Below are 26,265 nucleotides of genomic sequence, written 5' to 3'. Positions count from 1 at the left end.
CTCCAGAAATTTCTACGATGATGGAACTGTTCTCTGCTCTGCCCAATATGGTGGCTACTAGGCTCCTGAGAGGCAGCTACACTGACTGAATTTTTAATCTTGTATCTTTTTAAATTTTTTTTAATGTTTTTATTTATTTTTGAGACAGAGAGAGACAGAGAGAGACAGAGCATGAATGGGGGAGGGGCAGAGAGAGAGGGAGACACAGAATCGGAAGCAGGCTCCAGGCTCAGAGTCGTCAGCCCAGAGCCCGACACGGGGCTTGAACTCACGGACCGCGAGATCGTGACCTGAGCTGAAGTCGGACGCTTAACCGACTGAGCCACCCAGGCACCCCTAATCTTGTATCATTTTAATTAATTTAAAATTAAATAGCCACACACGGCCAGTGACTACCACACTGGACAGCACGGTTCTAGGCGGCCGTAACAGGAGGAGACACAGCTTGTGAAAACCCTTTGTAAACTCTACAGCCCTGCAGAAATGGTAGGGTTTTTGTCGTTGAATATTATTAGAAATGTGAGATTCTGAGAGATTTCAATTGCCCAAAGAGCCTCAACTCATCAGCAGTCAAAACATTTTAAATAAACATGCAGGTTTTACTTCACTTGGGGGAGAAGGGCAGCCAGGGTTCATGGATACAGGATACAATCAGGATAGAGGGGTTGGCGATAACCCTTCACACACAACTCAGAAAACAAGCTTTTAATCTTTTTTTTTTTTTTTTTGCCACACCCAGATTTGGTGCCTCGGGGGCCTAGCCATGCAGCCAGAAGTCAAGACTGCCAGCGTATTCCCAGTAGATTATTCCTATCTCCCCCACCCTCATTCTTAGGGACCAGATGTTTCCTGCCCTTTCCGGTGACCTTCCCTGCTATTTCTCCTGCTACAGAAACGGTCCTCCCAATAGCTCCCTGCATCCCTTCAACTCTGACAGAATCATTCACAGGCTCTCAGATACATGCGGGGCTTGTTCAAATTTGCTGATGGATGGTAAATCCAACCACTACTAAAAAGGGCTGGGGACTAATTGGTAGTTGTGAAGAATGCTCATCTGTTTACACTCACGTTGGAAGATGCTCATGAAATTCAAATCAAGTTCTAGTCTCTCCCAAGATTTCTTCCCAGCAGGAAAGCCCTTCCAGTCTAAACAGCTTTTCCTTACCATTAAGATAATTACATTCTACATGCAAGCAGACAATAAAGAAATGAGCAGGGAGATGGAAGGGGGGTGAATTTTTAGGACAGAAAGTCAAAAACGGCAGATGTCTAAGGAAATACGCAATGTTTCCAAGTACAAACGTAAGGAACCCCCCGAAAATATTTAAAAGATTCTGTGAACTCATTCGTTCTTCTCTTTGAAACAATGCAGCTAATTCTCCCCTCAATCCTTTCAAGCTTTTCCACAAGACACATGAACTTCAAGGCTCCACATAACCCCTGGTTTTGGCCCCACGGAGCTCCCATGATGAAAAACATGTGAAATAGGATCCACATGTGTTCCACCCACACACTGGGCTCAGCAGTGTATTTTATTCTGTCAGACAGCGGGCTGTTGCTCAACTCCATGGAGGGGACGCCAACAGTCATCCTCCAGCTATTAAAACAAAATCAAGCAGCCTCGTGTCAGCAGGACTGACACTACCTCACCAGGAACCAGGGACCCAGCCTTCTGTACCTCAAGTTCAGTCTCCCGTCTGTTGATGTCATCCGTGGATTGATTTAACTTCTCCAGTTCTCCCTAGTGAAGAGAAGAGGGGGGGAAAAAGATTGAAACGATTTGTCTTTTGTTTCCAGTAGGACTGAGCTCATTCTCTGCAAAAGTACTCCAGCACAATTTGTAGGAAGAGGGACAAGTCAATATTAATTCTCAAGGAAAATAGCTGAGCCTTGGCTGGATAAGCAAATGAACGTCGGTATTTCTGAAATCTTTTTCTCGATGGTGTCCTTTCAAAAATGTCTTAAGGTCCTAGGAATTTTTTTCTTAGAAGGTCAAGTATTTATTCCAGGTACGTGCCTTCAGGTAAACCCACCTGTTACAAATGGTTTAAGAGTCAAATCAAAACAGTACCTTCTGCCTTACAGCAAAAACTATGCAGAAAAGACAATAAAAGAAAATAAACAAGGCCAAGCTAAAACTCTAAACCCAGTGAAATGATGTAGATCAAGGGTAGAATTCTGGCATTAACTCATTAGTGGTTATTTTTCTAGAGATGAAAATCTTTTCAAACAGCCAATTAAAGCCTCCTAGCTGTTTTTTAACAAAACAAAAATAACTTTAATCCTGATCCTTAAAATAAATATTTCTAAACTAACATTTTGTAAAAAGTACCCAGCACAAGTTAACTCATTTTACTCTGCAGACAAAGGATCTTGTTAACAGAAATCCTGTACCAGGAAAACAAGATTTAGTAGTCTAAACTAGTGATTTTAATTAATAGAATCCCTAACGAAAAGATTTTTCCACCTGATCTTTATCTTGCTAATCTGCCAAAACAATTCATTTAAATGGCAACAGCTGAGTTAAATGAGCTTTTAATTGATCTGTGCACTGAAAAACCAATTAGGGCTCCAGAAATTGCGGCGCATGGTTAAAAGCAATATATATATTAAATGATTTATGAAAAGAGGAGAAAAACCAGTCTTGGAAAGGGATTTGCCGTGCTTTTTGCCTAGAGGGTGAGGAGGTTAAGCTGTCACTCCTAGATCTTGCCTTGGAAATTGTTTTTTAATCATCTCCCTCAGAAATGGAGGCACAGAGAGCCAGGCCAATCCCCTCGCCTTCTCCCCGCGTCAGCTTTGCGCATCAGTTGTCCCCGATTTCTGTTCACACCCCGACCCCGTAACAAGGAAAAGCTGGGTTTTCAACCATTCGCAGCCAAGCGGAGGTCTGAGCCTGTGGTGACAATAAGCCCTTTGCTAACAATGCATCAGAGGAGGCGGAAGATGGCTCAGGCCGGGCACCTCCGCCAGGTGAGGACTCGCAACCCGGCCACGGTGCCAGCCCACGCTGCAGGGGCGGACAACGCCCACGGTGCCCAGGCCCACGCGGGCCGGGCGACCCCTCTGCCCCCAGCCCCGAGGCCGCGCGACGACCGCAGCTAGCCTGGCCGGCGAGGGCCGGGGGGTGGGGGAGGACCCCAACACCCGCAGGGTGCCCCCGCCCCCTTTTTCCCTTTGTTGCACATCCGCCCGAACCGCTGGGCAGGCTGCGGCGACCCCCAGGTCCGGCGGGGGTCTGCGGGGGATCCCCGCGATACAGTCAGGCCGCATCCACGCGGGCACTGCTGCCTCCCCACGAACCCGGTAAAACTGGGAATTCAGACCCTCTCTTCTCGCCCCCGAAGCTACGCAGCCACCATTCCCCCGGACCGCAGGCACCGGGGGCTGCGAGGCCAGCGCCAAGTGTAGATGCCCACCACCGCGGCGCCCCCCGCGCGCCCTACCTGGATCCGGGGGTCCACCTCTTCTTCCTCCTCCAGCCCCTGTTCCATCCCCTCTTCCTCCTCCTCCTCCAAGTCCCGGGCGGACGGCGGGAGCTCTGCCGGCTCCTCGGAGCGGCTCCGCTTCAGCGCCGCGTCCATGCGGGCAGCCGGAACGCCGACCGCGCGGCGGACTTCGGAGCGTCCGGAGGGGCGGCGGTCGCCGCAGGCTCGGCCAGAGCCGACTCGCCCCAGTCCCGGCACGGTCCCGAGGCGCCGCGGCCGACACCAGGGAGGCGCCGCTCGCCGATGCGGATCCCGCCGGCCCGGGCTGAGCGGAGGAAATGGGCGCGGCCGCCCCCTTTCTGCCGAGGCCGTCAGCGCAGCGGCGCCCGCTCCGCCCTCGCCCCAGCGGGCCGCCCTCGGCGCTGTGACTGTTCCGCCGCCGGTCCCAGCCGCCCAGGTCTCCGTCACAAAAACCCCAGCTCCCTGAAAACCCTCAGGGTGGTGGCACAGGAGAGCCCTCCCCCTTCTGTCAACTTAGCGGGGGGGGGGGGGGGTATCACAAAGTACGCAACGTTGGCCGCCTGCTTTCGGGGTAGCTCTCTTCCTCCCTCCACAGCCAAGGCAAACTGACTGTATGGAAGGAAAGTTTGGGGTATTTCCACGGCCTGAAGTCACCTTGGGAAGCTTGTGACCCTGGACCAGTTTCAAGACGCACTCAAATCCCTGTATGCCTCCAAAGCACGTTTCTCCCCTTGGGTGAACCTTGGGAATTGTATTTGAAGGGTTCCCCCAGAAACGGAAATGAAACATACGCTCACATAGACACAAAAGTACAGAGGGAAGCTAGGTGCACGCGCGTTCATGGATTCCTTGTCCAAAGGCTCCGTGGCCCCCGCTGTGCGGAGCTCCAGACCCAAATACCTGTGCTCTCACAGTTGTGGGATTGGCCTACCTGAATAGCCACCAAGCACGGAAAATCCAGCGATGATCATGGATGTGGTTGGTTGGGTACAGCCTTCTCCAGGTGGCAACAGGTGTAACCTCCTGTTACACCTGGGCACACTCTGGCCAAGGATTTAGGAACAAGTAGGGAGCATGAGCTCCCCTGGCAAACTCAACATCGTGAGGCGGAAGAAGGAAGGGACATTTCTGTGCTTTTATGAAATGTCAGGACCACTATGATGTCAAGGCAGCGCAAGTTCAGATGGCCTTAGCAAAGCAGACAAGGACATTGCCACTGGCCACCGCTAGTGTCTCCGTCACTACAAAAATGCACAATTTGTACACGTTCTACACAGGCTTGTGGCCCATTAGCTCTGTGACTTTGGAGGGCACACTTGATTGAGAGCAAAGCTTATGGAGAGCCTATCTTTAAAGCCACCTTTGGGGGAGCCTGGGTGGCTCACTCGGTTGAGCCTCCGACTTCAGCTCGGGTCATGATCTCACGGTCTGTGAGTTCAAGCCCCGTGTCCGGCTCTGTGCTGACAGCTCAGAGCCTGGAGCCTGCTTCCGATTCTGTGTCTCCCTCTCTCTCTGCCCCTCCCCAGCTCAGGCTCGCGCTCTCTCTCTCTCTCTCTCTCTCTCTCTCTGTCAAAAATAAACATTAAAAAAAAAATTTTTTTAAGCCACCTTTGGAAAACCTGCTTATGATGGCTTCATCAGAAGCTACATTGGGGGTTACTCCTTGGACAAGGCACTAGCCTGCACACGATGCTGGCACTGTGGTCTACTGTGAAAGGAGATTAGTTCTGTCTCCTGAAGGTAATGCAGGTGTATGCCCAAGGTTTGGCTCTGAGACGGTCACATCTGCTCATTGTTCTTAAAAATCAATAGAGTGGCAACAATTCTTTGAGTGAAGTCCTGAAACCCCTTGCTAAAAACATAGTTGCTTTTGATTTTCCAGTGACGGATGAAGGCAGGGACAAGATGGCCGTTAAGGGTCACTTTGGGACACGAGAACCACCAATGCTTCCCCGGTGGCTTGGAATTGAACTGTAACTGAGCAGGTCTATCCTGTGAATAAAATGAGAGACAGAGGTTGAAAACAAGAAAAGTGGGATCGATCCTGACTCTTAAATGTTTCTCGGTTGGTGGAAACCCAAACTTCCCGTTCCGAATAGCAACCTCCAAAATACATTCCTATTTAAGCTTCGATCTGACGGCAATAGTGATTCAAAATGGCACTACAGACGTGGGGAAACTACTGCAGAACGTTTTCTGTTGTACGTTTAGGAGGCCTGCGCCAGTCATAGCATTAATCCCAGTAGCGTTCTGAAGTTAAAATGAAAATCAATCACAGCACGACTATATATTTATTGGTACGTAAGTGCATAGGAAATGCAGCAGGGAGTGAACCGAGGGTGACAAGCTGTGGAGGTCCTCTTTGAGCCAAGATCAGAGAGAAACAAGCAAGTGAACCCTGCGTGCCTTCACGGAGAGAGCGCTCCAGCCACGGAAGCTGCGTGTGCAGAACCCCCCGGGTGAAAGAAACTCTGCCTCAGGTGCTAGAGAGCCAGGGACGCAGAATCTGAGACGAGGAGGTGCGTAGACCAAGGAAGGCCATGACATGGCAAGAAGCTTGGATTGTACTGAGCAATATGTAGTCACTCTGGTTAAAGCGTGGGGGACACAAGGAGGTGAGTTAGGCTGCTGGTCTAGTGGTGGCAGGGGAGAGACGCCCCCGCTGGTTGCTTCCCTTTTCGGTGGAATTGCCAACACAATCAGCAGCTGAGGATAAGGGTGAGCTTGGAACAATGCTGGAGGCTGGCGGAGAGACACTGAAACCGCTGTCCAGGAGAGCTGGAAAGTGGGTTGACTAGCGGGTTATATTATCATTTCCAGGCTGTACTGAGGACCCACCCCGTGGTTTAGGATGCTCAGTGAGACCAGTCAGCAAGGAGGAGTGGTTTTTCCCACTCAAGCTCAGCTTCCAGACACAGGTGGAAAGTAGTGGGAACACCAGATTTAACCAGGGTTGAGCTTATTTAACCAAGTTCTTACAATGGTGGGGGCGGGGGCGGGAAAGAAGCATCAGGGGGTTGAGGGCGACTGCACGTGTAACAACTTTAATGATGGCCCACGGAATCAAAACTGGATCAAATAGGGAACACAGGCATGAGGGGGTGAGGGAGAGATCATGAAAATACCAGGGAGTGATGATGAAATGCTGCATCAAGGGCTAGAAAGAGGGAGTGAATTTGAGGCCGTGTGGAAGTTGGTGGCTAATAACACCACCAGGGAGTTAATAATACCACCAGGCTAATAACACCAGGGAGGCGAGTTCAAGATGATTCCAGAGTTTCTGGTTTGAGTGATTGGATGACACCATTAATTAGGACCTATGTACCTATGCTACCGAGGATCACCAGTTTTTTTTAGAACATACTGATTTGAAAAGAAAACCCCTGAAAGCTCAAGTCTCTGGTGTATTTGGAAATTAGGATCCAGGTTATCTGAGGGTTGAACAGAACTCGCCTGAAGTTCTTTCTCATAACCTCGATATACCACCCTGCCTTAGCAAGCGTGTTACAGTTCGTCTGATCTTCGAGGATTATGCAGGTTGTGTTTCTGACAGCTGCTGCCCTCCAGGAAGCGGAGGCCCGGGGGAAACCTTTTCTTTTTGAGACGCTCACGGATGGTTATGGGAACAAGAATTCTATCTGAACTGGGTCCAAAGGCCAGCCCGTACCATTTGTGAACTGACTTTGGACAAGTTGTTTATTCTCCCTGAACCTCAGTATCCCCACCTGTAAGATAAGGATAATAACGCTGGTGTCTTCCTGTCAGATGTCACGTAGATGAAATGGTATTTACAGAATTATAGGCATAAGACAAAACTTTAGTTCATGGTGATTCTCGTGTCTCTGTTCTCTTCCTCTGCCCCATGCCTTAAGCCTAAGGGAATCAGTTATTTTACACAAGAGATTTGTTTTAATGTTTTTTAAAGTGAAATTTTGCAAGCTAAAGTGGTCAGCAACATTCACTGTTGGAACATGTACATGATAAAGTCATAGTGTCTTCCTATCTGGGGAGACACAGCCCCCACAAAAATTGTGCAACCGTATGAGTCCCTCAGTGTGAAGTTAAGGCACTTTCTGTCAATTATTTTTAAAAAAAATTTTTTTGATGTTTATTTTTGAGACAGAGCGTGAGCGAGGGAGGGGCAGAGAGAGAGGGAGGGGCAGAGAGAGAGGGAGGGGCAGAGAGAGAGAGAGACACAGAAGCTGAAACAGGCTGCAGGCTCTGAGCTGTCAGCACAGAACCTGATGTGGGGCTCGAACCCATGAATCGCAAGATCATGACCTGAGCTGAAGTCAGACGCTCAACCCACTGAGCCACCCAGGCGCCCCTTTCTGTCAAATTTCAATGCTATTTAATGAAGATTCCCTGCAACGCCCATTTTTTTTTTCTTTAATGCTTTGCACTTGCTTCTTAACCCCTATAAGGTGGGGAGGGGGCGGGGGATTGAAAACTTCTCTTTGGAACTAGGGGCACCTGGGTGGCAAAATCACTTGGGCATCTGACTCTTAATTTTAGCTCAGGTCGTGATCCCGGGTTATGGGATCGAGTCCTGCATCCCACATGCATCCCACATCCCTCCATGCCCAGCATGGAGCCTGCTTAGGATTCTCTCTCTCCCTCTCACTCTCCCCACCCCCACCCCTGAATGCTTTGCAACTTCTTCTTAACCTCTGTAGAATAGAGAATTGCTCTTCTGAACTAAAAAGAAATGAATCTCCAGGGTGCCTAGGTGGCTCAGTCAGTTAAGCATCTGACTCTTGGTTTTGGCTCAGATCATGATCTCATGGTTTCATGGGTTAGAGCCCCACATCGGGCAGAGCACGCTCTCTCTCTCTCTCTCTCTCTCTCTCACTCTCTCCCTCTCTCCCTGCCCCACTCATACCATGTCTCTCTCAAAATAAATTAAAAAAAAAAAAAAAGAAATGAGTGTGCATTCACACCACATTCTGGTAGCAGTGACTGAAGAAACTGACAATCAGCATCTTCTCTGGGCCAACCTGTAATCTTTACATGGTGCCTTTGGCCAAGGATTGCAAACTGGGAGCTACTGGCTGGATCAGATCCGAGGGCATGTGTGGTCTGGCTGACACAGTGCTTTAAATATTTGAGCCCACAGTTAAAACACAAGCAATACAAATGAAAACTCAGACTTCTCTACTTGGCAAGAGTCTGAAGGGGACATGAGGAGTGGGTGACCTTTTAAAAAGGGCAACCTCGGAATCGAACCTCAGAGTCCTATTGACAGACTGGCTCCTACCAGCAGGCTGCACACAGGTGAAACCCCACTTTCCCCCCAGCACCCAGGTGGGAAGCTGGTTCCCTCTGCTTTTCTCCCACTCTCTCTTCTCTCCCCACGGACCCCAAAGGATCATGGCACGGGGCAAGATGGAAGAAAATTTTAAAGTAGACTTCCAAACCCTTCAGCACTACTTTTTGGCTCCAGATGACTGGTTGTCAGAACTCAAGGAGCTACAGAAGCCAGTTCTTGGAAACGTTTCAGGGCTTCCGCAGTAACAAGGCATTTGTTTAATTCCACGATTCAGTGACATCAGTGGGTTGCCAAATTGTCTTGCACTGTGGCCACTCCCCTCTAATGAGAACCTTTATTTGTGTCCCGAATCGAATTACACTCAAGCCTCTGAGCCCAGATGAATCACAGGCCAGAGTACTTACAGAACCCAGGAAGAGACTTTCAATGTTTATCTGTGATCTTAGGGGACCTGCAGATATTTAAAATGGTGCCGGGGTTCCTAGGTGGCTCAGGTCATGATCTCGCGGTCTGTGAGTTCAAGCCCCACGTCGGACTCTGTGCTAGCAGCTCAGATCCTGGAGCCTGATTCTGATTCTGTGTCTCCCTGTCTCTCTGCCCCTCCCCTACTTGCACTCTTGTCTCTCTCAAAAATAAATAAGCATTTTAAAAAAATGTAAATAAATTAAATGGTGCTGGAATCTTGGAGACAGAAAAGGTGTTCCATTAAAAAGAAGGAAGAAGGTTCCATACCCTGGGAACTAGTAAGCAGAGCAGATTGTAGGCATGATTCTAGAATGGACTTTCAAGGGGAAAAGGCATTCGTGTGTCACTGGAAGAAAAATGATTGATCACTGTGACCCAGCTCGGGTTACCCAAGAACAAATCATGTCAGCCTTGCCCTCATTTACTCATTCCACAAGTTTATGAGTCTTTGCGACGAAGGAAACACGCAAGACAGAAGATCTTCATTGTTCAAAGATAACTGATACAGGAAAAGGCCACTTAAATAAATCTACTTATAAAGGAAACCAGAATTTCATATTAAATCATGAAAAAGGTTTTTATTGGGACACTACCCTGCAAAATGAAACTTAAAATTATGAAATAAGGTGGGTTTTTTTTCTATTTTAAAAACCATTTAGGGGGCGCCTGGGTGGCGCAGTCGGTTAAGCGTCCGACTTCAGCCAGGTCACGATCTTGCGGTCTGTGAGTTCGAGCCCCGCGTCAGGCTCTGGGCTGATGGCTCGGAGCCTGGAGCCTGTTTCAGATTCTGTGTCTCCCTCTCTCTCTGCCCCTCCCCCGTTCATGCTCTGTCTCTCTCTGTCCCAAAAATAAATAAAAAACGTTGAAAAAAAAAATTTAAAAACCATTTAGTTTATAGATATTTACTGAACATCTATTAGGTGATGGTCTCTGACAATGAAGATACAGCAGTGAACAAACTAGACAAAATCCCTGCCTTCATTGGGGTTTATAGTGTAAGGGAAGATGGAGAAAATGTTTTAAATACATAAATAAGCAAAATAGTTGCAGTTAACAATGACAGTGCTATGTCGAAAGACGTCAGATAACCAAATAAAGAAGGCTGGAGGGTGGGGCTGCCTTGGAAGGGAGGTAGAGAAGGCCTCTAGGGACACGATATTCTAGCTGAGATTTGATGACAAGAAGGTGTCAGGCAGGAAAAAGTAAAGAATGTCCAGACAATGGGGGACCCTGAGGAGGGAGCCCACTGGACAGCTGATGCAGTGGCTGGAGACTGAGGAGGACGGCGGTGTTGAAATTGACATGCCAGGCATGGGCACAAATCAGATGACGTGAGGCCAGGGAGGCCATGGGAAGGAGTTTGGATTTTATTGTAAATGTGATGAGAAGCCATTGGAGGGATTTAAGTTGTGGAATGATGCAATACAATCTATATGTTTAAAGGCTGGCTGTGGCTGCCATGTGCAAATGGGATGGCCGTGAAGGCAAGGGCAGGAGCAGGAACACCAGTTATGGGCCTGCCTTGGGGGTCCCCAGTGAGAGGTGGCCACTCGGCTAGGTCGTGGTGGGGAGGCGGCATGGAGTCCATTCAGGACATATTGGGGAAGGTAGGCCCAACCGCACTTGCTACTACATTAGATGCGGGAGTAGGCAGGTCAGAAGCTTCAGGAATGACTCTTGAGATTTTGCCTTGAGAAGACGCTGAAGGACACTGCCATTTACTGAGCAAGGCAGGGAGGACTTGAGGAGCAGGTCTGAAGTCAAGAAGTGTGTTTCTAAACACGTAAGTCTGAGAAGCTATAACCCCTCAAGTGGAGATGTTGAGTGGGCAGTAGGATATACATCTCAAGGCCAGCCAGCTGCAGGCAGATGATATTTAAAGCCCAGGGACTGTATGGGTCACTTAGGAAAGGGAGGACCCTGAAGGGAACAGGCCCAGGATGAGGCTCTGGGTACACTGACATTTTAGAGGTTGGGCCTTACAGGAGGGCCCAGGTGAGGGTCCCACCACCAGCTCGTTCTTAGAAGAGCCAGCACCACAAGAACCATCGGTCAACTGTTGAGGATTATTTCTCTTTTGGCGTAGATTATATAATGTGAAATTCTTCAATTAAGATTTGACTTTCACAGCACAGGGACAGTATAACCTGACAGAAATATCTGAGGTGCTTGTTAATTGCCCCAGGTGTCTCTTGTACCTCTGATGTTCGAATCACTCTCACTTCTTTTTGGTCCTCACCTGCTGTCTCTGATCTAACAGTGCCATGTCCTCATATGTCAATGGCTTTGCAAACGACCAGGGTAGTTCCCAAAACTGCTTTCCTATTCTTGAAATCCTGCTTATCTTGCAAGACCAATGGTTTCACTTTGCCATCAATTGTTATGGTATTTGCATTGTATCTACATTATGTTGTTAAAGTCTGACCACGGGAGAGATAATGGTGGGCGAAGACTTTGACCCAATAAGAAAGGGCAGAAGCTTGGCATTAAAAGGAAGGGAAGTGCTGTGTGGTCAGTTGAGCTCTCTTCAATGACTCTCTTCTCCATTTCTTTAAGCACTTGGCTCAACAGCATTTTCCTACCTATCATTGGCATGTACGGCTTTGTTGACTAAGTGAGCAGCAGGGATATGCCATTTTCAGGCCTGTCCCATGACAATGTCCCACGTGTGCTTCTTTAGGCTCTCTCTTCTGTGGCTGGAAGCAGATGACAGTGAAGCCTGGAGAATGGCAGATCCAGGAGGCCGAGAGAACCTAGATCCCCAAGAGGCTGCATGGAGAAGAATGCTCCCACCAACCTGAGCACTCTGAATTGTTATCTAAGCTACAGATAAAATGCCATTGTATTTAGCCATTTAACCCTCAGGTCTGTTGGTCATTGTGGGTGGCCTATCCTAAATAGCACCCTGCTCCACCTAACTTCAAGAAGAGGGTAATGAATACCCAGTAATGAGGAGCCCCTTACACATTTCAGCCACACCCTTAGCTGGTATCCTGCAAGTTCCTATGGAGAAGCTGAGAAACACGGGTGGTTGTTAGCCCACGTCAGAGAAGTGGTGACTGACCAGACAACCCAGCCTAAAGGCTAATGAGTCACTGTCCAAATATACTCGTTTCTTTGGGCCTGATTCTTGGCTCTGTCCTTTTCAACATCCATAGTAATGAATCAAATGAATACAGAGAAGGCACGCTTCTCAATTTTGCATAAAACACAGAACTGGAAGGGGTACACTGGAGTGCACAATCATGATCTTGGCACTAAATTTTCATTATGTTGTTGTATCATGACAACCACAGAGAAAATAATTGACGAAGACTTCGACCCAATGGGCAGGGGCAGAAGCTTGGCATTTAAAGGAAGGGTCAGCAAGTCAAATAGAACATAGTGAAATTCACTGAAGCTAAATATACGGTCCTGAATTTAGCTTGAAACACACTAGAACAAGATAGAGAAGACATGGCTTAAGACATCACATTTTTACAAAAGATTTAGATGTTTTAGGCTGCATTACCAAAAGTATTGTATCTAGAATGAAGAGGTGATAATGCCACTTTTCTCTACCTAAGGGAGACTGTCCTGCAGTTTTTCAGTCAAGTTCTACATTGTATATAAAATATGTTCAGAGGAGAGCACCCAGGACTATAAAAGGGTAAGAAATATGAATTTTAGGGTTTTTTTATGTTTTTTTTCAATATATGAAATTTATTGTCAGATTGGTTTCCATACAACACCCAGTGCTCATCCCAAAAGGTGAGAATTTTAGTTTCAGAAAAATAATTTTGTTTGTTAAGTATGTCTAATTTTCAATTGAACTGGCACAATGGATAGTGAGTTCCCCATCTCTGGAGGTGTTCAAATAAGTTAGCCATATAAAATTACTGATATTCAATTATTGTCAACCTATAAGAATAGCAATTTCATATGACTCAACTTGTCTTTTGGTGGAAATGGTGGAGGGTGAGTCAAGCCATTGACGGTATTTTAAGAGCAAGTGACAGAAATACAACTCAAACTGGCTCAAAGAGAGAAGAGAGGGGTGAGAGTAAAGTGGGAGATGTATTGGTTTATGTCACTTAAAAAGCCCAAGGCAATTCTGGGTCCAAGTATGGCTGGATCCAGGAGTCTCTCTCTCCATCCCGCCTCCTTGCCCTCCTCTGGGTTGGCTCTGCTTCCAGGCAGGCCTGCCCTTGTGGTAGACAGTTGAGCACCAGCAGCTCCAGGCATGGGTTAAATCAGCTGAACAACCCCAGCCAAGAGTCTCTCCTCACCAATAATTCCTGGGACTGACTTACTGAACTGACCTGGGTCCCATGTCCATCCCATTACTGAGGCTGGGTGTGTTGGGGGTAGAGAAGAATAGAGTCACTGATTGGCTTGGCCTTCATTATACAAGTTGGTCCTACAGCTGAGATAAGGGTGGAATGAGAAGGGGTGGGGTGGGGTGGGGTGGTAAGCCACATAGCCTAAAGTAAAGCAAGGAAAGGTAGCTTTCCGAAAAAACAAAACCAAAAACACAAAACCAAAACACCACACAAAAATACTGAGTTGTTATGGGCCAGCCTGAATGATGAGGAGGACTAGCCTAGTGAGACCAGAGGGAGGAGTGTTCCAGGGAGAGAGAGTAGATGATGCTCATGGAGAAATGACCTAAGTGGGTATGAGGAACAGACAGAAGACTAATGTTTCAGCTACCTATTACTGTAAAACCAAACACTGAAACTTAATGGCTTAAGGTCATAACCATTTTCTCAAACAGCTCTATGAAATGACTGGACTCAACTAGGTAGTTCTCTGTCCATGTGATTCCAGCTGACTGCTCAAGGAGACTGGAATATCCAAGATGGCTGACTCACATGGCCAACAGTCAATGCTGCAGGCCACGGGCTCATCTTCGACTATGGCCCAGAACTTCTCAGTTCTCCTCCACATGGCCTCTCTGTATGGCTTTTGTTTTCTCACAGCACGGTGGCTGGATTCCAAGAGAGGAAGCAGAAGTTGCCAATCTTCTCAAGGCCTCAGCTCAGAAGTCCTAGAACATCAATTTTACCACATTCCATTGGCTAGAGGAGTGGGGCCAGCATATTCAAGCATATTCAAGGGGTCTGACATTAGTATATAAGGACAAAAGGAACTGGTGGCAGCCATCCTGGGGGGGCTATCTTTCCCAGCCAGAGTGATACCATAATGGAGGGCAGAGTGATGTATGATGGAGTTGGAAAGGGTAGAAAGGAACTTAGATAGGGGTCAGCAAACTGTGACCCATAGGCCAAATCCAGCCCATTGCCTGATTTTGTAAATAAAGTTTTATTGGAACACAGCCACATTCATTTGTTTACCATATTGTCTATGGCTGCTATCTTGTTACAACAGCAGAGCTGAGTGGTTTAAACACAGACCATATGGCTCACAAAGCCTAAAATATTTACTATCTAGGCCTTTACAGAAAAGTTTGCCGACCCCAGGGCTAAGTCATGCCTTATGACTCTAATTGAGGGATTTGAATTTCATTCTGAGTGATAGGAAGCCACTGGATGGTTTCAAACCAGTGAGCCACATTATCTGACCTCCATTTTTAAAAGATCAGCTCTGGGAATGGATTATAGGAGGATAGAGGTGAAAGCAGAGAGACCAGGAGCAGGCTACGGCAGTCATCCAGATGAGAGATGGACAAGTGGAAAGCTGAGAGAAGTAGATGAATTTAGCACATATACTGAGGAGAGGAAGCCCACAGGACTTGCTGAGCCACCAGATAGGGAGACGAGAGAAATCAGGTGTGACTTCTAAGCTTTTGGCCTGAGCAAGTGGGTTCGTGGTGGTCCCATTACTGAAAAGAGAAAGACCCAGGGAGGAGAGGGTTTTTCACATACTGAGTTTGAGATGTTTGTCAGGCATCCAAAAGGCAAAGTTAAGTAAGCAGTTGAATACTTAAGTCTGGAGTTCAGAACATAAATTTGAGAATCATCAGTAAAAGACAGTATTGAAAGCCAGAAGCCTGGAAGGAATAACACCAGGGAGGTGGTGTGGAGAGAGCCCCAGGATGGGCAAAAACTAAAATTCAATAACTGGGATTAAGAAGGAGAGGCTGGGGGTGCCTGGGTGGCTCAGTGGGTTGAGTGTCCAACTTAGGCTCAGCTCATGATCTCACCATTCCCGAGTTCAAGCCCCATGTCTGTCTCTGTGCTGACAGCTCAGAGCTTGGAGCCTGGTTCGGATTCTGTGTCTCCCTCTCTGTCTCTACCCCTTCCCCACTCGTGCTCTGTCTCTCTCAAAAATAAATAAGCATTAAAAAAATTAAAAAAAAAAAAAAAAAGGAGGAGAGGCTGGGAGGGCAGAAGGAGCCTGGAGATTGTGGTTTCATGAAAGCTAGAAAGAAGAATATTTCAAACTGGAAGAAGAGGTCCCTGTGTTGAATGCTTCTGGATGGCGGAGGAAGAGGTAGGGGTAGAAAAATGATCACCCAGTTGGGTGAGATGAGCTCCTTCTGAAACCTTGAATAGAGCAATTTCAGCGAGTGGGAGTAGCAAACATGGCTGGACAGGCTTGAGGAAAATGTGGATGTGGGCAAGTGGAAATGGCAAATATACAGAGACCTTTTTTGAGAAGTTTTGCTGCAAAACGAATGGGTCCAAACCACAGATGTCCACTGCAGGCTCATGATCCATAAAGTCCCTTTTAATCCTGAGAATCTTTGACTCCATGAAGGACCTACTACGTGCCAGCTTACTACTTGTCTGCACTATGGATGAGAAATTTCTTCCTGATGGTTCACGTGGAAGTTGGACTGAGCACAACAGAAATCCATGCTTAGAGCTTCAAGAAAAAACAAAAAGAGAAAGAAAGCTTGCAGGCCCAGAAAGTCAAGTGTAGATCTTCAAAGGGTTTCTCCAAGTTGTAGGAAGACCTCCAAACCCACAAAGCCAGCAGTTTCGTTTCTCCTGGGCGTGCACACAAGCTCTTCCTTCCACACTTGCCCAAGGAAGCTTGTTCATGCAAACTTCTGAAATTTGCTGCCAAATATAAACGTGCGACCCAAAGAATAAGCAGATTTTTGGAATCGGGGCACAAATGCATCTTGTAGAGGGATACAAGTTATCGTTTTTGTTTCAAAAATATGTTACTTTTTTCTGGGAAACGTTGAGTTTCTCAGGACAGATATCTAGGACAAAACCCACCGTGCACATAGAATCTGTTATTTTTAAAAAAATGTTTTTTAAAGTCTATTTAATCACAGACTATAAGGAAGACATGGTGATAATTTTGTATGTAATTCTATTCCCTGATGGTCTTCAAAAGAGATCATCTGACCATAAAACCTGAGCTCTGAACCATTTGCTATTCTATTTTATAGAGGTATAGGCTGGCCCGTTAGGCTGCCTGTCTTCCTGGATCTATAAAAAGGTGTATATATAATCATAACAGGAGCCATATTTCTGTCTTTGCCCATGAACTAGTTTAGTATCCCAGATCTGCTCCTCATGAGGCTGCGCAAAGCTGAGTCTTTAACCTCTGAGTCATGACTGCCTTATTTGTCAACTGATGGTAATAGATCTACTTTGCTGTTATGTATTAAATAAGCCAACGTAGGGGTCCCTGGGTATCTCAGTCTGTTAAGCCTCTGGCTTTAGATTTTGGTTCAGGCCTTGTGGGATCAAGCCCCATGTCTGGCTCTGCACTGACAGCACGGAGCCTGCCTGGGATTCTCTCTGACTCTCTCTCTCTCTCTCTCTCTCTCTCTCTCAAATAACTTTTTAGAAAAAGCTAATGTGTTTTAGCCAATAATGTATAATATATAATTCAAAGAGTCAATAAATAAGCATTTGTCAAAAACAAACAACCTAATGTAGGGGCACCTAGGTGACTCAGTCGGTTAAGCATCTGACTCTTGGTTTCAGCTCAGGTCATGATCTCACGATGCGTGGGAGAGAGCCCTGCATCTTGGGATTCTCTTGGGAGAATTGGGATTCTCTCTCCCTCTCTCTGTTCTCCCCCACTCTCTCTCTTTCTCAATAAATAAATACATTTTTTTAAGTTAAAAAAGCTAATGTAAACAAAGGTCTGTATACCTATTCTGAGTACAATAAATGGTAACTATCATGAAGAATAAATTATCTATGATACCAATCCTTATTTATTTATTAACGTTTATTTATTTTTGAGACAGAGAGAGACAGAGCTTGAACGGGGGAGGGTCAGAGAGAGAGGGAGACACAGAATCTGAAACAGGCTCCAGGCTCTGAGCTGTCAGCACAGAGCTTGACGCGGGGCTCAAACTCATGTGAGATCATGACCTGAGCTGAAGTCGGATGCTTAACCCACCAAGCCACCCAGGCGCCCTGATACCAATCCTTATTTAAAAGGTCAACTATATTATGAACTACTAGAAGGGTTCCAAATCTCCTGGGTTATCCTATTCCATGGTCTAGATTGTCTGCTTGTCTGTTTAGAATGATCTTGATGCTTTGGGAATCCCATAGTTAGCAGTTTGCAACCTGACTTTCCATGATCCCAAAGCCTCAGATTGCATAGGAGGGGAAAGGTTCTATCCCCAAGCTCTAACACGCCTCTGAGTCGGCTTCCCAGAAGACTCTGATGAAGAGGGGCACCTGGGTGGCTCAGTTGGTTAAGTGTCTGACTTCAGCTCAGGTCATCATTTTGTGGTTTGTGAGTTCGAGCCCCACATCAGGCTCTGTGCTGACAGCCTGGAGCCTGCTTCAGATTCTGTGTCTCTCTCTCACTCTCTCTCAAAAATTAAATGTTAAAAAAAAAAAAAAAAGACTGATGAAGAATGACAAGAGGTCTGGGGATGATCATCTTTTCTGCCTGACTTTAGCTCACTAGCTACAAACACATAGGCTCTGGGAGATAAGGTGAGCGAAAGGGTCCCTTGCATTGGCCTTGACCTGCCCATACGGAAGCTGGCTGTCTTTGAGTTTGCCATCTTCTTCACACGAAGAAACAGCTGCAGAGGTCATTTCAGGTCTTAAGGATATTTCCATTTCAGCATATTTTGTTTTTGTTTTTCGAGGGGGGTGAGAAGGATAGCTTTCAATGATCATTCATGAATAGCAGCTGGTAGTTTTTGTGCTCACATCCCCCAGCCCCTCTGGGATTCTAGCTGTGGCCAGGCTAGGCATCCTTCACACACACTGGCAATGTCCACCTCAAATACTGGTGGAGTCCCTCAACTTTTCCTCAGGGTTTTGTTTAAAGCTTTGGTAATTCCCTCAGCCCTTACACAGGCATCCCAAAGTTCAGAGGGGCGTTAACACTCCCATGGCAGCCCTCAACCACTGTAGGAATGGAGATTCAATGGAAGGATGCCCCAGTCTCTGGTTCTTCAGAGGCAACATTCCGTAGGGTGTTTTCCAACAGTTCTTCAGAGGGTCCCCAGTAAGAGTGAGCCCAGCTGCCCACAACAATAACCAGTGGATTAACACATCCCCTGCTGGCTTTTTTCTCCTTTTACCCTCCCTGATCCCTCACTCCAGAATCCCAGGCTCCCCTCCCAAAAAGGCTACCTGGACCCAAGACCCAAGTCTATCTGAGGTTTTGTTTTGCAGAGAACCTAACCTAAACCATGCATCAAGGAGCATAATGGAAGTTTACTTTTCTTTAACATTCAGAAAATAAAGGGGCTCCTTTGCTGAATAACCAAAAGGGAAGCTATCTTGGAAGTGCAAGAAGTGGGAGCTCCGTTCTGACCACTGGTAGCAACGCTAATTAAGCCCTCAAGTTGAGTGTGAATATAGGCCAGGATCTGTTGGTGGCTGGGAGAGGAGTAGTCTGGCTGATTCTGGGTGTGGAAGTGTTTCTGATTCTGTAGTGCTGGTTGTGGGGGGGGGGGGGGTGCTGGAGGCAGATGTGTAAGTGGGAAAAGGCTGTGGGTTGAGACAGAGACAAATAAATATTCAAAGCAGAGCGGGGAGGCTTGGAAGCCTGAACGGAGGCTACAGGGTCAGAGAACAAAGTGGGTAGAGCAGACCTGGGAAGCAAAAGTGGTCTAGGTTAATTGCAGGGACCAAAGGTGAAGGCCAGGGTAAGAGCTTCTGTCCCATCTCAATTTCTGTGTGAGATCCTCCAGGGACCAATGTCCCTAATAATCCCATGGCTCTAAGAACAACGCCTTCCCTGGCTGTGAATCTATCTGTATGGGAGGTAAAGGAAAAGCAATGGAGAGAGGGAGACGGAGTAAAAAGCGGTTGGGCCTGATAGAGACACCCGCGTCCCAAGGGCACGGTTTTAACTCACAGGAAAGGAAGAATAAAGAAAAGGTCACCATGAGCAAAGAAGCACTTCCAAGAACAATGAACAAGAACTGAGAAATCAATCAGCTGCCTTCCTTCCTGCTGATTTTATGAGGTTGCTTTTTTATTTGGATTTGTGGGTCTACTGAGCAAATGCAGTGCTTCTGAGGAAAGAAATATTTTTCCAGGTGCTACAGCTGCAGCACAACTTTAGTTCCATGAGAAAGCTGGGGGGTAGGCTACAAGTGGAAAGTTAAACACAGAATATTGTGGAATAAACTAGAGCGACCTGTGATGGAGATAGCAGATCAGAACACATCAACACATCTGTAGCATAAGAATCTCGACAGTACTTCAAATGGTTGTATTATCCCAAACTGGACAACCTCTATCCTACACCCAGACCCAACCAAACAAGCCCACCCAAGACTCTCCCAAGCTGTAAGTCTTTATCTGTGACACTATAATTTCTAAATGGCTGCTGGTAGCTTTAGTTCAATTATTATACTAACCAGACAGACCTATTACTGTAGATCATCACAGCTGTTCCTTGGTGAGGACAGTACCCAGTTTGCTGATAAAGGACATAACCTTTCATCTAAACTAAAATCTTGTTTCAATTCCTAGTCTTGAAATGGCTCTGCAATGTTAATTTCAAACACTGTGTGTGTGCTGACCATAGGAACTTAACCACCAAGACCTAAAAATGAAACTCATTGAGTACGTTAAAAAATTCCTCAGGATAATATGAAAAATTAATTTTTTTTTTAAGTGAGGAACAGGATGCCTGGGTGGCTCAGGTTAAGTGTCCGACTCTTGATTTCAGTATAGGTCATGATCTCACAGTTCATGGGATCAAGCCTTATGTCAGGCTCTGTGTTGACAGCATGCAGCCTGGTTGGGATTCTCTTTCTCCCTCTCTCTCTCCCCCTCTCCCCCCATCATGCTCACTCTCTCTCTCAAAAATAAATAAATAAACTTAAAAAAAAAAGAATCTAATAATTGTAAACATCTATGCCCCCAATGTGTTGTAACCCAAATGTATAAATCAATTAATCACAAACATACAGAAAACTCACTGGTAATAATACCATAATAGTAGGGAACTTCAACACCCCACTTACACCAATGGACAGATCATCTAAACAGAAAATCAACAAGAAACAATGGTTTTGGATGATACACTGAACCAGTTGGACATAACTGATATATTCAGAACATTTCATCCTAAAGCAGCAGAATGCACATTCTTCTCAAGTGCATATGGAACTTTCTCCAGAATAGGTCACATACTGGGACACAAATCAGCCCTCAACAAGTACAAAAGGATCGAGATCATACCCTGCGTATTTTCAGACCACAATGCTATAAAACTCAAAATCAACACAAGAAAAAATTTAGAAAGACAACAAATACTTAGAGACTAAAGAACACCGTGTTAAATAAGGAATGGGCTAACCAAGAAATTAAAGAGGAAATTAAAAAGTACATGGAAGCCAATGAAAATGATAACATCACAGCCCAAAACCTGAGGGATGCAGCAAAGACAGTCATAAGAGGGAAGTATATAGCAATCCAGGCCTTCCTAAAGAAGGAAGAAAGGTCTCAGATACACAACCTAACTTTACACGTTAAAGAGCTAGAAAAAGAACAGTAAATAAAACCCAAAACCAGCAGAAGATGGGAAATAATAAAGATTAGAGCAGAAATCAATGCCACTGAAATTAAAAAAAACAAAACAGTAGAACAGATCAATGAAACCAGGAGCTGGTTCTTTGAATGAATTAACAAAATTGATAAACCCCTAGCCAGTCTGATCAAAAATAAAAAGGAAAGGACCCAAATAAATAAAATCAAGAATGAAAGAGGAGCGATCACAACCAACACAGCAGAAATACAAACAATAATAAGAGGATATATGAACAATTATACGCCAATAAATTAGGCAATCTGGAAGAAATGGATAAATTCCTAGAAACATATAAACTACCAAAACTGAAATAAGAAGAAATAGAAAATTTGAACAGACCCATAACCAGGAAGGAAATCAAATTAGTAATCAAAAATCTCCCAGAAAACAAGAGCCCAGGGCTGGATGGCTTTCCAGGGGAATTCTACCAAACATTTAAAGAAGATTTTACACATACTCTTTTGAAGCTGTTCCAAAAAATAAAAATGGAAGGAAAACTTCCAAACTTATTCTCTGAAGCCAGCATTATCTTGATTCCAAAACCAGACAAAGACCCCACTAAAATGGAGAACTACAGATCAATTTTCCTGATGAACATGGATGCAAAAATCTTCAACAAGATACTAGCCAACTGGATCCAACAATACATTAAAAGAATCAAGTGGGATTTATACCTGGGATGTAGGATTGGTTCAATATCCACAAAACAATCAATGTGATACATCACAGTAATAAAAGAAAGGACAAGAACCACATGATCCTCTCAATAGATTTAGAGAAAGCACTTGACAAAATACAGCATCCTTTCTTGATAAAACCCTTCAAGAAAGTAGACGTAGAAGGATTATACCTCAAGATCATAAAAGCCATATATGAAAGACCCACTGCTAATATCATCCTCAATGGGGAAAAGCTGAGAGCTTTCCCCCTCAGGTCAGGAACATGACAGGGATGTCCACTCTCATCACTGTTATTCAAATAGTATTGGAAGTCCTAGCCTCACCAGTCAGAAAACATAAAGGAATAAAAGGCATCCAAATCAGCAAGGAGGAAATCAAACTTTCACTCTTCGCAGATGACATGATAGTCTGTATGGAAAACCCAAAAGATCCCACCAAAAAACTGCTAGAACTGATCATAGAATAGATCCATGAATTCAGCAAAGTCACAGGATATAAAATCAGTGCACAGAAATCAGTTGTATTTCTATTCTATACACCAATAATGAAGCAGCAGAGAGATCAAGGAATTGATCCCATTTACAATTGCACCAAAACGCATAAAATACCTAGGAATAAACCTAACCAAAGAAGTGAAAAATGTATGCGCTGAAAACTATAGAAAGCTTATGAAAGAAATTGAAGGCACCAAAAAATGAAAAAAAATATTCCATGCTCATGGATTGGAAGAACAAATATTGTTAAAATGTTGATACTACCCAAAGCAATCTACATATTCAATGCAATCCCTATAAAAAAAAAAACCACCAGCATTCTTCACAGAGATAGAACAAATAATCCTAAAATTTGTGTGGAAGCAGAAAAGACCCTGAATAGCCAAAGCAATCCTGAAAAAGAAAACCAAAGTGGGAGGCATCAGAATCCTAGACTTCAAGATGCATTACAAAGCTGTAATCATCCAGACAGTATGGCACTGCACAAAAACAGACACTCAGATGAACGGAACAGAAAAGAGATCCAGAAATGGACCCCCAAATGTATGAGCAACTAATCTTTGAGAAAGCAGGAAAGAATATCCAATGGAATAAAGACAGTCTCTTCAGCAAATGGTGCTGGGAAAACTGGACAGCGACATGCAGAAAAACAAACCTGGACCATTTTCTTACACCATACACAAAAATAAACTCAAAATGGATGAAAGACCTAAATGTAAGACAGGAAGCCATCAAAATCCTAGAGGAGAAAACAGGCAATAACCTCTTTGAACTCAGCCGCAGCAACTTCTTACTCAACAAATCTCTGGAGGCAAGGGAAACAAAAGCAAAAATGAACTATTGGGACTTATCAAGATAAAACGCTTCTGCAAAGTGAAGGAAACAATCAGCAACACTAAAAGGCAACCAACAGAATGGGAGAAGATATTTGCAAATGACATATCAGATTAAGGGTTAGTATCCAAAATCTATAAAGAACTTACTTATCAAACTCAACCCCCAAAAAACAAATAACCCAGTGAAGAAATGGGCAAAAGACATGAATAGACACTTTTCTAAAGAAGACATCCAGATGACTAACAGACACATGAAAAGATGCCAAACATCACTCATCATCTGGGAGATACAAATCAAAACCATAATGAAATACCACCTCACACCTGTCAGAATGGCTAAAATTAACAACTCCGGCAACAGATGTTGGTGAGGGTGCAGAGAAAGAGGATATCTTTTGCACTGCTGGTGGGAATGCAAGCTGGTGCAGCCACTCTGGAAAACAGTACAGAGGTTCCTCAAAAAGTTAAAAATAGAACTACCCTACAACCCAGAAATTGCACTACTAGGTATATATCTGAGGGATACAGGTGTGCTGTTTCGAAGGGGCACATGCACCCCCATGTTTATAGCAGCACTATCAACAATAGCCAAAGTATGGAAAGAGCCCAAATGTCCATCAACAGAAGAATGGATAAAGAAGATGTAGTATGTATATACAATGGAGTATTACTTGGCAATCAAAAAGAATAAAATCTTGCCATTTGCAACTACATGGATGGAACTAGAGGGTATTATGCTAAGCAAAATGAGTCAGTCAAAGAAAGACAAATATCATATGACTTCACTCACATGTGGAATTTAAGATATAAAACAGATGAACATAAGGGAAGGGAAACAAAAGTTATGTAAAAACAGGGAGGGGGACAAAACAGAAGAGACTCTTAAATACAGAGAGCAAGCTGAGGGTTGCTGGAGGGGCTGTGGGTGGGGGGGATGGGCTAAATCAATAAGGGGCATTAAGGAAGACACTTGTTGGGATGAGCACTGGGTGTTATACATAGGGGATGAATCACCGGAATCTACTCCTGAAAACATTATTGCACTGTATGCTAACTAACTTGAATGTATTTAAAAATAGAAAAAATAAAATAAAATAAAATAATAAAATAAAATAAAATAAAATAAAATAAAATAACATAACATAACATAACATAAAATAAAATAAAATAAAATAAAATAAAATAGAAAAAAGAGGCGGGGGATTTCAACAGAGGAGCAACACTAATAAACACTTAAGAAAATAAAAATTAACCAAAAAAAAAGTAAGGCGCACAGAGATCAGTGTGCTTTCACAGAACAATTCAACATATACCTTTACATGTCTGTTTTTTTAATTAGCAGTGGCTGTTTGCATGAAACAGCTCCCTCTTTACAAATTATCTGAAGTCTCCAGGGGCGCCTGGGTGGCTCAGTTGGTTAAGCGGCCGACTTCAGCTCAGGTCATGATCTCGCGGTCCGTGAGTTCAAGCCCCGTGTCGGGCTCTGTGCTGACAGCTCAGAGCCTGGAGCCTGTTTCAGATTCTGTGTCTCCCTCTCTCTGACCCTCCCCCATTCATGCTCTGTCTCTCTCTGTCTCAAAAATAAATAAACGTTAAAAAAAAAATTAAAAAAAAAAAAAAGAAGTCTCTGGATTATTGTCAATACGCTAGATGCCTCTAGGACTGCCGTGTCCACCTGTGGCTTCTGAGCACCTGAAAACCTAGCTACTCTGAACCGAGATGTGCTTGACGTGTAAGACACACATCAGATTTTAAAGATTCAGCATGAAAAAAGAATGTAAAGCATCTCACTGGTAAATTTTTTATATTGATTATATGCTGAAACGATAATATTTTGACATACTGAGTTACAGGAAATATTTAAATTAACTCACCTGTTTCTTTTTACATTTTAACGTGTCTACTAGAAAACTCAGAAGTACAGATGCATGGCTCCCATTGTATTTCCACTGGACAGTGCTGGTCTAGCCTGTCTGTGGTGGGGGTGGGGTGCTGGGGGGCAATCTGTTAGAAGGGAGGTCAGGAGGCTTGTCTTGAAGTTCCTTTGCAAAGTGAGTGCTGTTTTCCCCTGCAGTGCGTGTTTGGGGAGGTTTATCTGTGGGGGCTGCTGGAAGTTATTTGTGAGGCAAGGAGCTTTTCTATCCCACAGTAACCAGAAATCGTTTTTCTAACATTTCCTTGTATTTTAGAAACAGCGTGGCAGTGCATTTAACAGTTTTACTGTATAATTTACATCTCATGAAACTCACAGTTTGGGGAGTTATACTACATTTACACATTATGCAACCATCACCATAATTCAGTTTTAGGACAATTCCATCACCTTGAACATTTTTCTCATGCCCATTTCGAGCCAATCCCTGTTCCCAGCCACCACTAGGTAACCACTGATCTGCTTTCTATATACATAGTTTTGCCTCTTAAAAAAAAAAAAAAACAACTTTAAAAAAAAGTTTTATTTAATTAAGTAATCTCTACACCCCACATGGGGTTCGAACTCATGATCTCGGGATCCAGAGTCACATGTTCTTTCAACTGAGCCAGCAAGGTGTCCCTAGAAATTTCAGGTAAGTGGGATCATACAATAGATGGTCTTTTGTGTCTGGCTTCATTAGCATACTGATTTTGAGGTTCATCCATGTTCACAGTGCTTCTGTTACTAACCCCCCCCTTCTCTATTTTTAGAGGAAACACAAATTGGTGGTAGGAAATTTGGGGAAAATTCCTCAGTAACTTGGTCTGAGCCTAGAAAAGTTGCCAAGGCTAACTAAAATTGTGCTAAAAATTTCATGTCACACTGGGATTTGAGTAAAGGGCACTGCTGATCTCTCTTCTGTTTTTAAAGAAAATTGTACTGGCAAAACAGTATTCATTTCCCCATTTTACTTTCCGGTTCTTGTCTATAAACTTCCATAATTTATACATTATTATACTCATAGTGCAGATAAAGATGTGCCATTCTACATTTTCTTTACCAAAAACAATTTCTTTTTTTATGAATTATTTAAAAAATTTTTTAATGTTTACTTATTTTTGAGAGAGAGAGAACAGTGAGAGAGAGTGCAAACAGAGGAGGGGCAGAGAGGGAGCCACAGAATCCAAAGCAGTCCCCAGGCTCTGTGCTCTCAACACAGAGCC

At 44.7% G+C, this 26,265-nt stretch overlaps 1 protein-coding gene across 1 annotated transcript; it reads right to left on the bottom strand.

The window, feature by feature from the left end:
• Positions 1 to 816: 816 nt before the first annotated feature.
• LOC125918274 (uncharacterized) lies at positions 817 to 14,112 on the bottom strand. Its single transcript, XM_049624290.1, has 3 exons — positions 14,037 to 14,112; positions 3,447 to 3,961; positions 817 to 1,741 (listed from the first exon to the last, which is right to left on the bottom strand). The coding sequence occupies exons 1-3, from the start codon at positions 14,110 to 14,112 to the stop codon at positions 1,601 to 1,603; spliced, it is 732 nt and encodes a 243-aa protein (XP_049480247.1). The 3' UTR covers positions 817 to 1,600.
• Between the last annotated feature and the right edge of the window lie 12,153 nt (positions 14,113 to 26,265).

Source organism: Panthera uncia, unplaced genomic scaffold, assembly GCF_023721935.1.
Source record: "Panthera uncia isolate 11264 unplaced genomic scaffold, Puncia_PCG_1.0 HiC_scaffold_620, whole genome shotgun sequence".
In the NCBI taxonomy this organism is placed as follows: domain Eukaryota; kingdom Metazoa; phylum Chordata; class Mammalia; order Carnivora; family Felidae; genus Panthera; species Panthera uncia.
This window is presented reverse-complemented; position numbering and strand designations above follow the sequence as displayed.